The 13,645-nt window shown below is 43.5% G+C and overlaps 1 protein-coding gene across 1 annotated transcript; it reads left to right on the top strand.

Moving 5' to 3' along the window:
• The first annotated feature begins 1,774 nt into the window (after positions 1–1,774).
• On the top strand, positions 1,775–2,254 carry LOC136480682 (disease resistance protein Pik-2-like). The gene has a single exon (XM_066478156.1). It carries the CDS (start codon positions 1,775–1,777, stop codon positions 2,252–2,254), a length of 480 nt encoding a protein of 159 aa, XP_066334253.1.
• Positions 2,255–13,645: the final 11,391 nt, after the last annotated feature.

Below are 13,645 nucleotides of genomic sequence, written 5' to 3'. Positions count from 1 at the left end.
GGGCCTTCAATTAGTAATAGTAGGATTCTTTAACTAGTTGCTAGCCAACTAGCTAGCAAAGCATAGCTAATTTGGACTAATTTTTTAGCCCTGCTAATAACTATTTATGTGTATGCAAACCCGCCTTTACACGGTAGACGCATCCCACGGAACACCTTTTTCAGAAGACCCAGCCGGCCCAAACCAAAACAGCCCAGCTGGCTCAGCACAACACCCAAACATTTCCTGGACAATACGGCCGTAGTAGATATACTCAGCCGGACTGAAACCCCACAATGAAAATATCAAGCCACAGGCACATATATATACTGGTACAAAAAGGTTAATTATGCTATGTACGGGAATCGATAGCTTTACCGGCGTGCAATCATGATCGTCCAAAGTAGCTAGTTCATTTGAATGACGACTTGGTAGGGAAACGAATCTGTTGGGATGAACATGGGTTCACATTAATTTATATTGTATAATCCTTTTTTCCGAATAGTTTAACCTTACCTATGGAACGTTGGTACACTGCTAATAATAAACACAACGGCAATACGTAGAGATGTGTGCGTGTTGCCGGCCACGTGAGTACACCGTCCACACTCGTGAAGCGTAAACTACAAAACTCGACCACATGGCTTGGTACACTGGAAACGATGACAAAGATCCACACTTAAAGGCAAAGCCACATGCGCCGATCGATGCGCGCACATGATCGTATCCATCACCACATCAGAAACGTTGCAGTGCCAGCTGCAAGTGAATGCGTTATTATCAGCGAGAGACGAGCAAGCCCTGCCTTGGTGATTTCTAAGACTCTAAGCGAAACTTTGCAAGATAGTAATACGTACATTTAATTCTTTAAAAAAATACGTACATTTAAAACGAAGATGCTTTACAATTTAATAGTGCCAAATTGAAGTTGAGTATTATTACACATATGCCTAGTTCATTAAAGATGCCAATTTGCAGACACAAAGATGCTCTCAACAGTGAGTATTATAGAAACAAAGACGCCAATTAGAAGACACAAAGATACTCCTCTCGCTAACGCTCGCCCCTCCGCTCGCTTGAGAGGCACTGGCGCCGCCGCTGGGCTTCTCCTCCCGGGCGCCGCCGCCACCGAGATCGTCCACTGTCGCCGGGCTCCTCTTCCCGCGCGGTGCTGCGTCCGAGATCCGACGCCGCCGCGGAGCTCCTTCCCCGCGCGCGGCCGCTGGAGGCTGGACTCCTCACCACGCGTCGCCGACTCCGCGCTTCGTGCTCCGCTGCCGGGGTCCCTCCTCCCCGCGTGTGCCGAGTTCCGAAATCCGCTGCCGCCACCGAGCTTCTTCCCCTAGCTTCCGCATGTGCGGAATCTCTCTTGGTCTTCAACGTCACCAATCTTCCATCCTGCCGTCGACATGGATCTTGTGGCCGGGGCAGTGGGCAGCATCGTCACCAAGCTCGGCCAGCTCCTGCACGGGGAGTACAAGCTGCAGAAGGGCCTGCCGGAGCAAATCGAGTATCTGAAAAATGAGCTCGAGAGTGCGCACATGGCTCTCCGCAACTTGGGTGAAACGCCGCTGGAGCAGCTGGGTCCACAGGTCCCGCTCTGGGCTCGCGAGGTCAGAGAGGCGTCCTACGACATGGAGGACATCCTCGATGCCTTCCTCGTCGATGTCGTGGAGGGGGCCGCCCCTGCTGAGACTAAAAGCAAGAAGGCTTGCTTAAACGTCTCAAGGAGAAGATGGACAAGCTGTTGAAGACGAGCAAGGCGCGCCACGACATCGCTGGCACGATCGAGGACATGAAGAAGCGACTCCAGGAGGTGTCGGACCGCCGCGACAGGTACTCCATACCCGTTGCAGTGGCTGCGCCGGCCACCAAACTGGATCCTCGCCTTGTGGACATGCACAAAGAGGCAGCACAGATTATCGGCATGGAGAGGACGAGGGCGGAGCTCATAGCCATGCTTCAGTCATCGAGCAACGGCCATGGAGATGCTGGCGCCTCCAGGAGCAGCAACCGGACCAAGATAGTTTCTGTCGGAGCTGGTGGTCTGGGCAAGACCACTCTTGCCAAGGCGGTTTACGACGAGCTGAGTACGAGATATGACTGTCGAGCCTTTGTTTCGGTTGGCCGCAATCCTGACCTGGTGCAAGTCTTCACCAGCATCTTCTTTGGTCTCGACCAAAGTATGTACCAGGCCATTCGTGATGTAAAAAGGACCTACAACTGCTCATTGGCGAACTCCGAAAATTCCTTGAAAACAAGAGGTATGCATTAATCAGTTGTCACCAGATTACCTATAGTTTCTCTGTTTCAATTTATGATTATATATATATATATATATATATATACACACACACACGGTAAGGCTATTCTACAGCTAGCCACAGAATAACTTATTCTATGGCCACCTTGATTTACGATAATGTTTGTATAAATTTACGATACATGGGTTACTATAATTGAAAATAATACTTACCATAATGCTATAGTAAATCACTTATGAGGGAGTTACCATAATCTCATAAATTAGTATAGTAATTATCGTAACTCAAAGTGGCCACAGAATAACTTATTTATATATATGCTACACTACATGTGCTGTGTGCATACTATTGGGGAGCATACATACGTTTACCATTTAATTTGAAGATGTTTCTTTCTCATTATGTATCGATGATGCAGTTGTGGTACAATTAATACTTCTTCTTGCTAGGGAATTTATATTTGATAAACAAATCTAAGATGTTTGTTTTTTTATTATGAATCAAAGCTGCAGTTGTGGCACAATACTCCTTTTTTTTTTGCTAGGCAATTTATATTTGATAATACAAAGTTATAAAGTACCACTGTCACACTGGTAGAGAACCGAGCTTTACTCCCGGTGGGGAACCCCCTCTAGTCCCGGTTCTCCACCCGGGAGCAAGCATCCGGGACTAAAGGGGGGGTCCTTTAGTCCCGGGTCAGGAACCGGGACTAAAGGAGGACCTTTAGTCCCGGTGGGTAACACCAACCGGGACTAAAGGTGCCTCCTGACATGCCACGATGGCCGGCACCTTTAGTCCCGGTTGGTAATACGAACCGGGACTAAAGGTTTTTTTCTTTTTTCTTTTCTTTTCATTTTTTTGTTTTCTTTTCAAAATAGGTTTTCGAAGTCGTATTGTACGCTGCTAATTATACATTTATATGCGCATATAGTATGTTTCGGTTCAAGCACAATGAACGTATTAAATCACACAATTCAAGCATAGAAATATATATATATATATATATATATATATATATATATATGCATGCATCATATATATATTTACATGCATGCATGCATATGTGTATTTTACATTATATTATTTCATATGCATATATTACAAAAGATTGCATTATAGTTGTTGTGACATAACAAGTTTCTTCTCATCCTCTAGCTTGGCTTCAATGGCAGTGTTGGGTCGAAGTAGAACTCGCCCTTGGAATCGATGACCTGCTCATTAAAAAATCCGGCTATAGACTCTTGAATTGCTTTGATTTGGTCTTGCCGTATGACCTTTTCCTCCAACCATCGAGTCTACAGGTTTGAATTAAAGGAAAATAAATTAATATATGTACATATATATATATATATAAAGACATAGTAACACAATCAATAATAATAATTAAATGAATATATAGTGTATTTTTAACGTACTTTGAGTCTCTCTGTAGGAGTTCTTTGGGAGAGCACCTTGATAAACTTGCAAACATAGTAACCACAGTAGTTGTTCCCCTGTTCCTGCCTCAGACACCACTTTACGAGAAAAAGATTTGTCATCCAATCTGGTGATCCGGTGAAAGCTATATGTTTAATTAATAAAGATGATGCGATTCAGGGGACTTACTTTCAATGGGATTACATTCAGTGGCGCTTTGCATTTTTCCATGTGTTGCTTCTCAATAAAGGTTTTCCAAACACTGCCCAATAAAAAATTTGCCACGTCATCAGATATAGTTAATCATCATGTTTGTGTGTATATATAGTTGCTAGAGATCCCGAAATTACCTCTGGATAATATCTATCATATCTTGGTAGTCTTGTTGTGGTTTTCTCATCGAGTCATAGATTATCAAGTGACTTTTCACCAGATCGATGTCCATCAATATCCAGTGATTGCTGCATGTGTTTATAGGATATAACGCATAACACTCATTAATTAACTAGAATCAACATATGAGCCATTAAGGCTATGATCGACATGATTAACACTCACTTGAAGTTATAGGGAAAGAGTATATCCTTCTTGTGGCGTTGGTTCACTAAGAAGTTCATGATGTTACTCTCTGACTCAGACTTCCAATTAGTCATTGGAGTAATTGGGTCTTTGAATACTATATGGGGATCAACAAAACCAATTTCATTGCAGCCTTCCTTTCTGAGCTCTGTCATTGTAAATCTGCATATATATAGTACTTGTTAGGATAATTTATATGCATATGCACACATATGATGAGTTTAATAATAGATCGAAAGAATTATTACTTACAGGCAATAGCAGCTAATGATAACTTTGTCCAGAGAGGTAAGGTGGCATAGTTGATGAAATTCTGCAAAGTCAACATACATAACATCATCGCCACGGAACCAATGTTCGTCTCTAATTCTGACACCAACGCAGAAGTCTCCACTGGTAGACGCCTGCATGTACCACTTGTTTAGCAGGTACATTTGCGTCCCCAGATCAGATAAGGCTTGAGGGTTGTATAGACTCTGGCCTAGTACAAATTTTTTCTTCCAAATATCAACCTCCGCCGCACTCTCAATTTTTCCATCACCAAACATCTGGTAAAGGTCGAGACCAGTCTCATCAAGAAATTCACCAAGGTGATCCAAATCGACATCCGGAGGTATGTTTGCCTGATGCATTAATCCTAAATTCGAACCATATTCATTACCAACAACTAGCGGGGGGATTGATTGGTGCGCTTGTTGTCCGAGTTGGGCAACTCCTTTCCCTGCCCGCTTCTTTTTCTGTGCCGCCTCAATTGACTTGGTGAGAGTGCGGTCATAGTCTGATAACGTTGATTTGGACGGCTTACGAGATTCCCGCTGTTGATGCTGGTAAGAAGTCACCTTTTTTCTTAAAATATCCGGAGCTACGAAGAAGTACGGTTTCTCTGGGTTTCTCCTTGCTTCTTGATTCATTTTAAGTTTGTCATAGAATCTAGACATGTCTTTTTTATATGCATCAGTTCCTTCTTCCTTCTCTTCAGATATTATTTTGGGAATAGCCCTTGGTTTCACGGTGGCTTTCTTTGCAGGCGGGGACTGATTCTTCGTTTGAGGGGCTAGCCTCTTGCTAGGCTTCTTGGTAGGCGGGGGCGGGGGAGGCGTTGGAGACCTCCTTGGAGGTGTTGGCAGCGGCGTTGGAGACCTCCTTGGAGGTGGCGGCTGTGGCGTTGGAGACCTCCTTGGAGAGGGTGTGGATGCAGCCTCGTCTTCCAACACAATGTCATCGTACAGAGCACTATGATGATCTGGCGATTGAACAATTGGATTTAGGTTGGGGGAGGATCTGCTACAAAAAAAAGGAATGACATATTATTATGAGCAGATTGTTAATTATTTAAGCCAATACAAATTAATGATGTAGTGTTTTCATCCGCACGTACCTATGGTGAGGTAGTTCAGAAGGAGGTGGAGCCGACATCCCTGGAATGATGATGTAGCGCTTGCGCCATAGAATGAATGTCTTCTCCGCTTCTCCTAGAGTCTTCTCGCCATCACCTCCAGGAATGTCAAGAGGCAAATCACTAAAACCTTTTCCAGCTTTATCTACCGAGATGGTGGCATATCCTTCTTGGATTATATTCCCATGAATCCTTGGTGTCTTGGTTCGGTCGATAGGATTAACAAGACCGATAGCCACCTTGATTGTGGAATTCTCCTTCGGAATGTGTAGCTCACACGTTGTACAAGGTTCAGTGACGTCATCCACAGGGAAGCGCAGTCCTGTGTCCCCTTGATTTGGTATCTCCGTGGAAGCGCAGCTGCTTTTCAACTGAACAGATTGGCTAATGTTGATTCCTGGCTCTGATGCCTGCTTGCTTGCACTCACTGCTATTTGCACTTGCCTTTTGATTTCCTCCTGCATTCTCGCTTCAAGGTTTTTTTCCCGCTCCTGTGCTTCACGCACCGCTTCCTCCAACCTCTGGAGCCGGTGTGCCTCTTCTTCCTTCTTTCTCTGGCGACTTCTGTAGGAAGGTCTGTCCTGAGGGAATCCATGCTCCCACGAGACACTTCCTTTGCCTCTAGTTCGGCCACCATGTTCAATAGTCCCGATGGCGTATGTCAGCTCATCCTTCTCTCTGTTGGGCCTGAACTCACCACTAGCAGCAGCTCTCTGAGCATAAAACAATCTTTCTGCTGCTTCTTGCAGTCTTGCGCCATAAACGCACTTCCCTGTCTCCTGGTCTAGTGTTCCCCCATGAGCGAAAAACCAATTCTTTGCACGTTCTCCCCACTCGAGTGATTCTGGTCTGATACCCTTGGCAAGAAGGTCTGCTTCCATTTTGTTCCACTTCTTAATGGCAGTCGGGTAGCCACCTGATCCCAAGGTATGGTGGTATGTCTTCTGTTGGGCATTACGTTGGTTCTTTATCACCCGACTCACACCCTCTTCTGAAGTCTTGTACTGTACAAACTCATCCCAATAGGGCCTCTGCTTTGAGATCGGGCCTGGGACAGTAAAATCTGGTGCTATGTTCTTCTTGACATACGTCGTGTATAGGTGTTTCTTCCAAGTCTGAAACTGGGTGGCCATCTTCTTCATTGCCCAATCCCTAACTCGCTCCTTCAATTCATCACCATCTATTATATCATCATAATCATCTGTTTGGAGCGTGAAATGTACCAAGACATCATTCCAAATTAACGCCTTGTCACGATCGGAGACAAAACTGATATGAGGAGCATTGGTCTTCTTCTTCCATTCACGGGTACTAATCGGGAGCCGGTCCCGTACAAGGTAACCACAGTGGTGCACAAATTTCATTTTATTCGGCCCCCCCGGTTCTCCTGTATCCACATTGAACTCCGAGATGATGAAGCGACCCTCCAATGACTTTTTGGGACCTCGAACATTTTTACTCTTCGTTGTAGTTGTTGATGTCGATCCAGAGGGCTACAAAACATAAACATTATTTTTAATGTCATGAGCACACATAAGACATATGATAATATATATATATAGCTAATAATAAAAAATATATACTTGGCCAATATGTTGTTGCTCATTTTGTTCAAGAGCTAAGTACTGACTCCCGTCATCTACATCCTCTTGCACGTTATTTTTAGCACCATCATCGCCGGCAACTTGAGTGCCAGTGTTGATCAAATTCATCATCAACTCCTCCTCATCCATATTTCTCGGGTCGGCCATCTAGCTTCAAAAAACAAAACCAATATATAGTACGTCAAATCTTTGCTTATTACATGCGTAAAATCTACAAACAATATGCATTATTAAATCTTGCCCCTCGATCACGGACGCAATTCGCCACACTAGGACGAACTACGTCGGTACTAGGGCGAATTAGGGCACGAGAAAGGGCGGTGTGACAAGAGTGGCGGTGCTCCACTCCGCCGTATATATGTCTGTACACATGGGTGAACGAGGGCGGCGGTGCTCCGCCGTATACATAGAAACACATGGACGAAATGCATATGAATACAAATGACGTATATATACGTGTCGGCGCGGTGGCCGGTGTGCTGACGACGATGACGTGAGGCGGGCTGGCGTGCTGACGACGACGACGACGTGAGGCGGGCCGGGGCGGTGTCGGTGCGTGATGTTGTGATCCTATGTACCATGTGATCAACCATGTAGTCATTCATCATATGAGAAAATTCTATGTTAATAATATAAGTATAAGCCATTATGAAATGTAAGTATACGTGTCTTATTGCTCATATAACCATTACTATTTCCGAAATGATAAGAATTTATTTTCTTCTTCTACAGGCGATCTCTGATGCTATGATATAAAGTTTGAAGATAGTCTTCCCGGAAAAAAATATGTAATGCTCATATTACTTTAGCAACATTAATATATTATATCTGTATATTCAAAGTTCACAAATGAAGAAACATGTGATATTTTTGATAAACTAAAAAACGCTTAGTTTATAAACTGGGTATCAAAATTGAGTTCCTATTTGACCATTATATATCCTACAACAAATCCTTCAAAAAAAAGACCCTACATGAATATATTTGGATAAAATTTCGTTAACAAACATTGATCTATGAAGATAGAAAAAATTCTTCTATTGAAACTGCATCTTGAAATAATGGCATATCATATAGTGATGAATATATGGCGGTTGATGGGCTGGATCATTAGCGGATGGTTCGTAGCGTTGTTTCCAAATAATATATAGCGTGTTTATTATACAAGCCATGGATTTACATCGATCTAATTAATTTCTAAAGTAATTTCATTGGTGATCCTTAATTATACTTGTCATTTAGAGTTCCAAATATTCAAAACTTGCCTTAAGATATATTTTTATTTAAAATCATTTAGAGTTCCAAATATTCATTTTTAGTTTCTATAGATTTTGTGATTCAAAATTTGGAATTTTCAATCGACCTCGACCGTTGACATGGCTTACACCAAAGTTGTAGTTTTCGACGTGATCTATAACTCGGCAGTGGAGGGCTCGGACGAATGTACAAAGAGATCGACGAATATATCACCTCGAAGCTCGGCAGTGTACGTACTGGAGGGCCTCGGGCCGGCGCGGTGGGGCAACGCGCGGTGGAGGGCCTCGGGCGCGGAGGAGGGCGCGGTGGAGGGCCACGGGCAAGCGCGGAGGAGGGGCACGGGCGCGCGCGGTGGAGGCCGCACGAGGAAGAAGACGGCGGCGCCGGTGTCACGGAAGGCGAACGGACGCGGCGCGAGGTCGAAGAAGAGGCCGGGCGGCGGTGTTCGACGAGGAAGAAGACGAGCAGATCGATCTGCCAGGCGCTGGAGGTTATATAGCAGAGGAGAATTACTCCCGGTGCCAGCCACCAACCGGGAGTAAAAACCCTTTACTCCCGGTGCGTATTACCAACCGGGAGTAAAGGTTCCTTTACTCCCGGTGCGTGTTACCAACCGGGAGTAAAGGTATACCTTTACTCCCGGTTGGTAACACGCACCGGGAGTAAAGGCTTTTTTTGGCGGGCCACGAAACTGCAGCCCACCTTTACTCCCGGGTGGGCTTCCCACCCGGGAGTAAAGGTGGCCTGCAGTTTCGTTTCCCGCCTGTTTTAAGCAATAGTCTTGTTAAATACAATAGAAATGCAATAGTTTTTATTAAATACATAGTAAATTAAATAAAAGGCATAAAATTATTTTGTTAAAAATATGAATTTTATTTTTGTTTATTGCACATAGGAAAAATCGATAACCTAACTTTTTTTATTTTTTGTTAGAATTATAAAACATAATGTAACTAATATTTATTATTTCATTAATGCAAAAATGTAGTGTTTAATTAAAATTATTAAAATTATTGGTTTTGGACAGGAAATTTGTTTTCACATCATTTTAACGTTAATATTTTAATTTTTCATCACTCAGTATCCTAATTTACCTTTTTGAGAGAGAAATCCCACCAAATCAAACATTGATTTAATTTGAAATATGACATAATAAACATCTGAATTCACAATTATTACATAATATCTCAAACACACACTATATTAAATCACTATATCATCAAGTGGGCACAGCAGTGAACTTCTTCTTTACGTATGTCCCTTGGTTATGATCGCTTCGTAACCATGGAGTGTCCTCATCATTTACCAAGATGCTAGGGTCTTTGTTCACTTTGAAGGGCGGAATTCGGTCATCCTTTTCATATTCTTCTGACATGTCCGACTTGTCCTCAATTCCCACGATGACTCTTTTCCCTGAAAGAACTATGTGGCGCTTTGGCTCTTTGGTTGAGTCATTATCGTTTTTCCCTCTTTTTGGTTTGGTAGACATATCATTGACATAGAACACCTGATTCACATCCTTGGCAAGGACGAATGGTTCGTCTTTGTACTCAATATTACTAAGGTCTACTGTTGTCATTCCATACTCGTTGTCTACTGTTACTCCGCCTCCGGTCACCTTGACCCATTGGCACTTGAACAATGGGATCTTCAAAGTAGGTGCATATTCTAGTTCCCATATTTCATCTATGCGTCCATAATATGTCTGCTTATTCCCATTCGGGTCTGTGGCATCTATGCGGACACCACTGTTTTGGTTGGTACTCCTTTTATCTTGGGCTACTGTGTAGAATATGTTCCCATTTATCTCGTACCCTTTGTATGTGACGATATGCCATGATGGTTGCATAGCCAATAAATACAGTTGCTCATGGATGCTCTCATCACCTTGACATTTTTTTCGCAACCAACCGCCGAAAGTTTCCATGTGCTTATGCGTAATCCAAGCTTCAGTCTTGCCTGGAAACTCGGATCGTAAGAGATCCTTGTGTGTCTCAATATACGGATCTACCAAAGAGGAGTTCTGTAGAACTGTGTAGTGCGCTTTATTGAAATAATCATCATCCGTACCAATATATGTTTTCCTCCCTAGTGTCCCCTTTCCGCTTAGTCTCCCCTCATGTCTCGATTCAGGAACACCAATCGAGTCAAGGTCGGGAATAAAGTCAACACAGAACTCAATGACCTCTTCTGTTCCATAGCCCTTGGCGATGCTTCCTTCTGGGCGAGCACGGTTGTGAACATATTTCTTTAGGACTCCCATGAATCTCTCTAAGGGGAACATGTTGTGTAGGAACACAGGACCGAGAGTGAAAATCTCCTTGACTCGGTGAACTAGGAGGTGTGTCATAATATCAAAGAAGGAAGGAGGGAACACTAACTCAAAGCTGACGAGACATTGAACCACATCATTCTGTAGTTTAGCTAGATCAGTTGGATCAATTGCCTTCTGAGAAATTGCATTGAGGAATGCACATAGCTTTACGGTGGCTAGACGTACATTTGGAGGTAGAATTCCTCTTAATGCAACTGGAAGTAATTGCGTCATAAGAACGTGACAGTCATGGGACTTTAAGTTACAGAATTTCTTCTCTGTCACATTTATAATACCCTTTATATTCGAGGAGAATCCAGATGGTACCTTGATGTTGTTTAAGCATTCAAACATGATTTCCTTCTCCTCTTTGCTTAGAGTGTAGCTAGCAGGACGTAAGTAATGGCGTCCATCATCTGTCTTCTCTGGATGCAGGTTGTCTCTTTCTCTCAAACAACGCAGGTCCTGTCGTGCTTCAAATGTGTCCTTAGGCTTTCCATACACACCCATAAAGCCTAGCAGGTTCACACAAAGATTCTTCGTCAGGTGCATCACGTCGATCGAGCTACGGACCTCCAGGACTTGCCAATAGGGTAGGTCCCAAAATATGGACTTTTTCTTCCACATGGGTGCGTGACCGTTAGCGTCTTTCGGAATAGGTTGGCTTCCATGTCCTTTTCCAAAGACGACTTTCACATCATTGACCATATCGAGTACATCCTCACCGGTTCGGTTGCGAGGCTTGGTCAGGTGGTCTGCTTTCCCTTTAAAATGCTTACCTTTCTTTCTTACGGGGTGATTTGCAGGAAGAAATCGACGAAGCAGTGTGTGCATGCATTATATCCCTTGTTTGACTGTCCTGAAAGATTACTTAGAGCAGGCCAATCATTGATTGTTACGAACAACAATGCTCGCAGATCAAAGTGTTCCTGTTTGTACTCATCCCACACACGTACACCTTCTTTATTCCACAAAATGAGAAGTTCATCAATAAGTGGTCTCAGGTACACATCGATGTCATTGCCAGGTTGCTTCGGGCCTTGGATGAGCATAGGCATCATAATGAACTTCCGCTTCATGCATAACCAAGGAGGAATGTTGTAGATACTTAGAGTAACAGGCCAAGTGCTATGACTACTGTTCTGCTCTCCAAAAGGATTGATACCATCTGTACTTAAAGCAAACCTTAAGTTTCTTGCGTCATTTGCAAACTCCGGGAATTCTCTATCGATTGCTCTCCACTGGGACCCATCAGCAGGGTGTCTCAACATATTGTCTACCTTACGGTCTTCTTTGTGCCATCGTAACAATTTTGCATGTTCTTTGTTTCTGAACAGACGTTTCAAGCGTGGTATTATAGGAGCATACCACATAACCTTGGCAGGGATTTTCTTACGTGGACGTTCGCCCTCAACATCACCAGGGTCATCTCGCCTGATCTTATACCGCGACGCATGGCATACCGGGCATGCATCCAATTTCTCGTACTCTTTGCCACGGTATAGGATGCAGTCATTAGGACATGCATGTATCTTCTCTATTTCTAGCCCCATAGGACAGACAACTTGTTTTGCTTCGTAGGTAGTGGCGGGCAATTCATTGTACTTCGGAAGCATCTTCTTTTGGATTTTTAGTAACTCTCCAAATCCCTTGTCAGATACACCATTCTTTGCCTTCCATTGCAGCAATTCTAGTGTGGTTCCCAACTTTTTCTGCCCTGCATCACAAGTTGGGTACAACAATTTCTTGTGATCTTCTAGCATCCGCTCGAACTTGATCTTCTCCTTTTCACTTTCACATTCTCTTTGTGCATCACGAATGACCTGACAAAGATCATCAGCCGGCTCATCTTCTGCGACTACCTCTTCTTCAGCTTCTCCCATTGCAGTATCATTGAAGCACGCACCATCAGGAATAATATCATTGTCGTCCCATTGTTCTTCTTCATCTTCTTCCATTACAACACCGGTTTCTCCGTGCTTTGTCCAACAAATATAGTTTGGCATGAAACCCGACTTGAACAAGTGTGAATGAAGAGTCCTTGAGCAAGGATATTCCACCGTATTCTTACATATGGCACATGGGCAGCACATGAAACCGTCGCGTTTGTTTGTCTCGGCCGCACGTAATAAAGAATGCACGCCGTCAATGAACTCTTGTGAGCGGCGATCAGCATTATACATCCAATGACGGCTCATCTGCATTACATGACATAAATATCATATTAAAACCTAGATCATAATTAATTATTTATACAACATGCGTGCCACCACAAAAGATACAAATTTATGAAAGCATCGCTACAATGTAGACAATCCCAACTACCACTAAAAGAACTAAAGCTAAAATACATTTCAGGAGCACAAGGATTTCGCGACCAATCTCAACTAAAACAGACAGATCCCCCGATTGTGCAACATCTTTGGGCTTCTTCGACTGGATCACTGCCTCATTAGCCGCCGTATCTGCCTGTTGTGCAAGATATTTTTGCACGAGTTCAACATACTCTTCCTCCCAGTAGAAGCCTGAACATCGTCCACTGCCATCCCACTGAAATTAAAACAAAAAACTAGAACTTTAATCACAACCATCATGAAAATAGGTATAAACTAACCATAATCATTAAATACGATAAAATAACTCACATTGCGATCCGGACACTTGTAGAAGATACGATCCTTGTTGGGACCCTCCTTCTTCACTCGGTACTCCATCACAATCTTCATCTCATCACGACACTTGCCGCATGGAATGAGAGGAAGGCCCGGCCTAAGTCGCTTTGGAAACCCATGAGAGGCCGAGGACCCGGAAGCAGTTGCCATCTACTCTCTATACT

This window comes from Miscanthus floridulus, chromosome 9 (genome assembly GCF_019320115.1).
Source record: "Miscanthus floridulus cultivar M001 chromosome 9, ASM1932011v1, whole genome shotgun sequence".
NCBI classification, from domain to species: domain Eukaryota; kingdom Viridiplantae; phylum Streptophyta; class Magnoliopsida; order Poales; family Poaceae; genus Miscanthus; species Miscanthus floridulus.
Note: the sequence above shows the minus strand (reverse complement) of the source record. Positions and strands in the feature narration are given on the sequence as shown.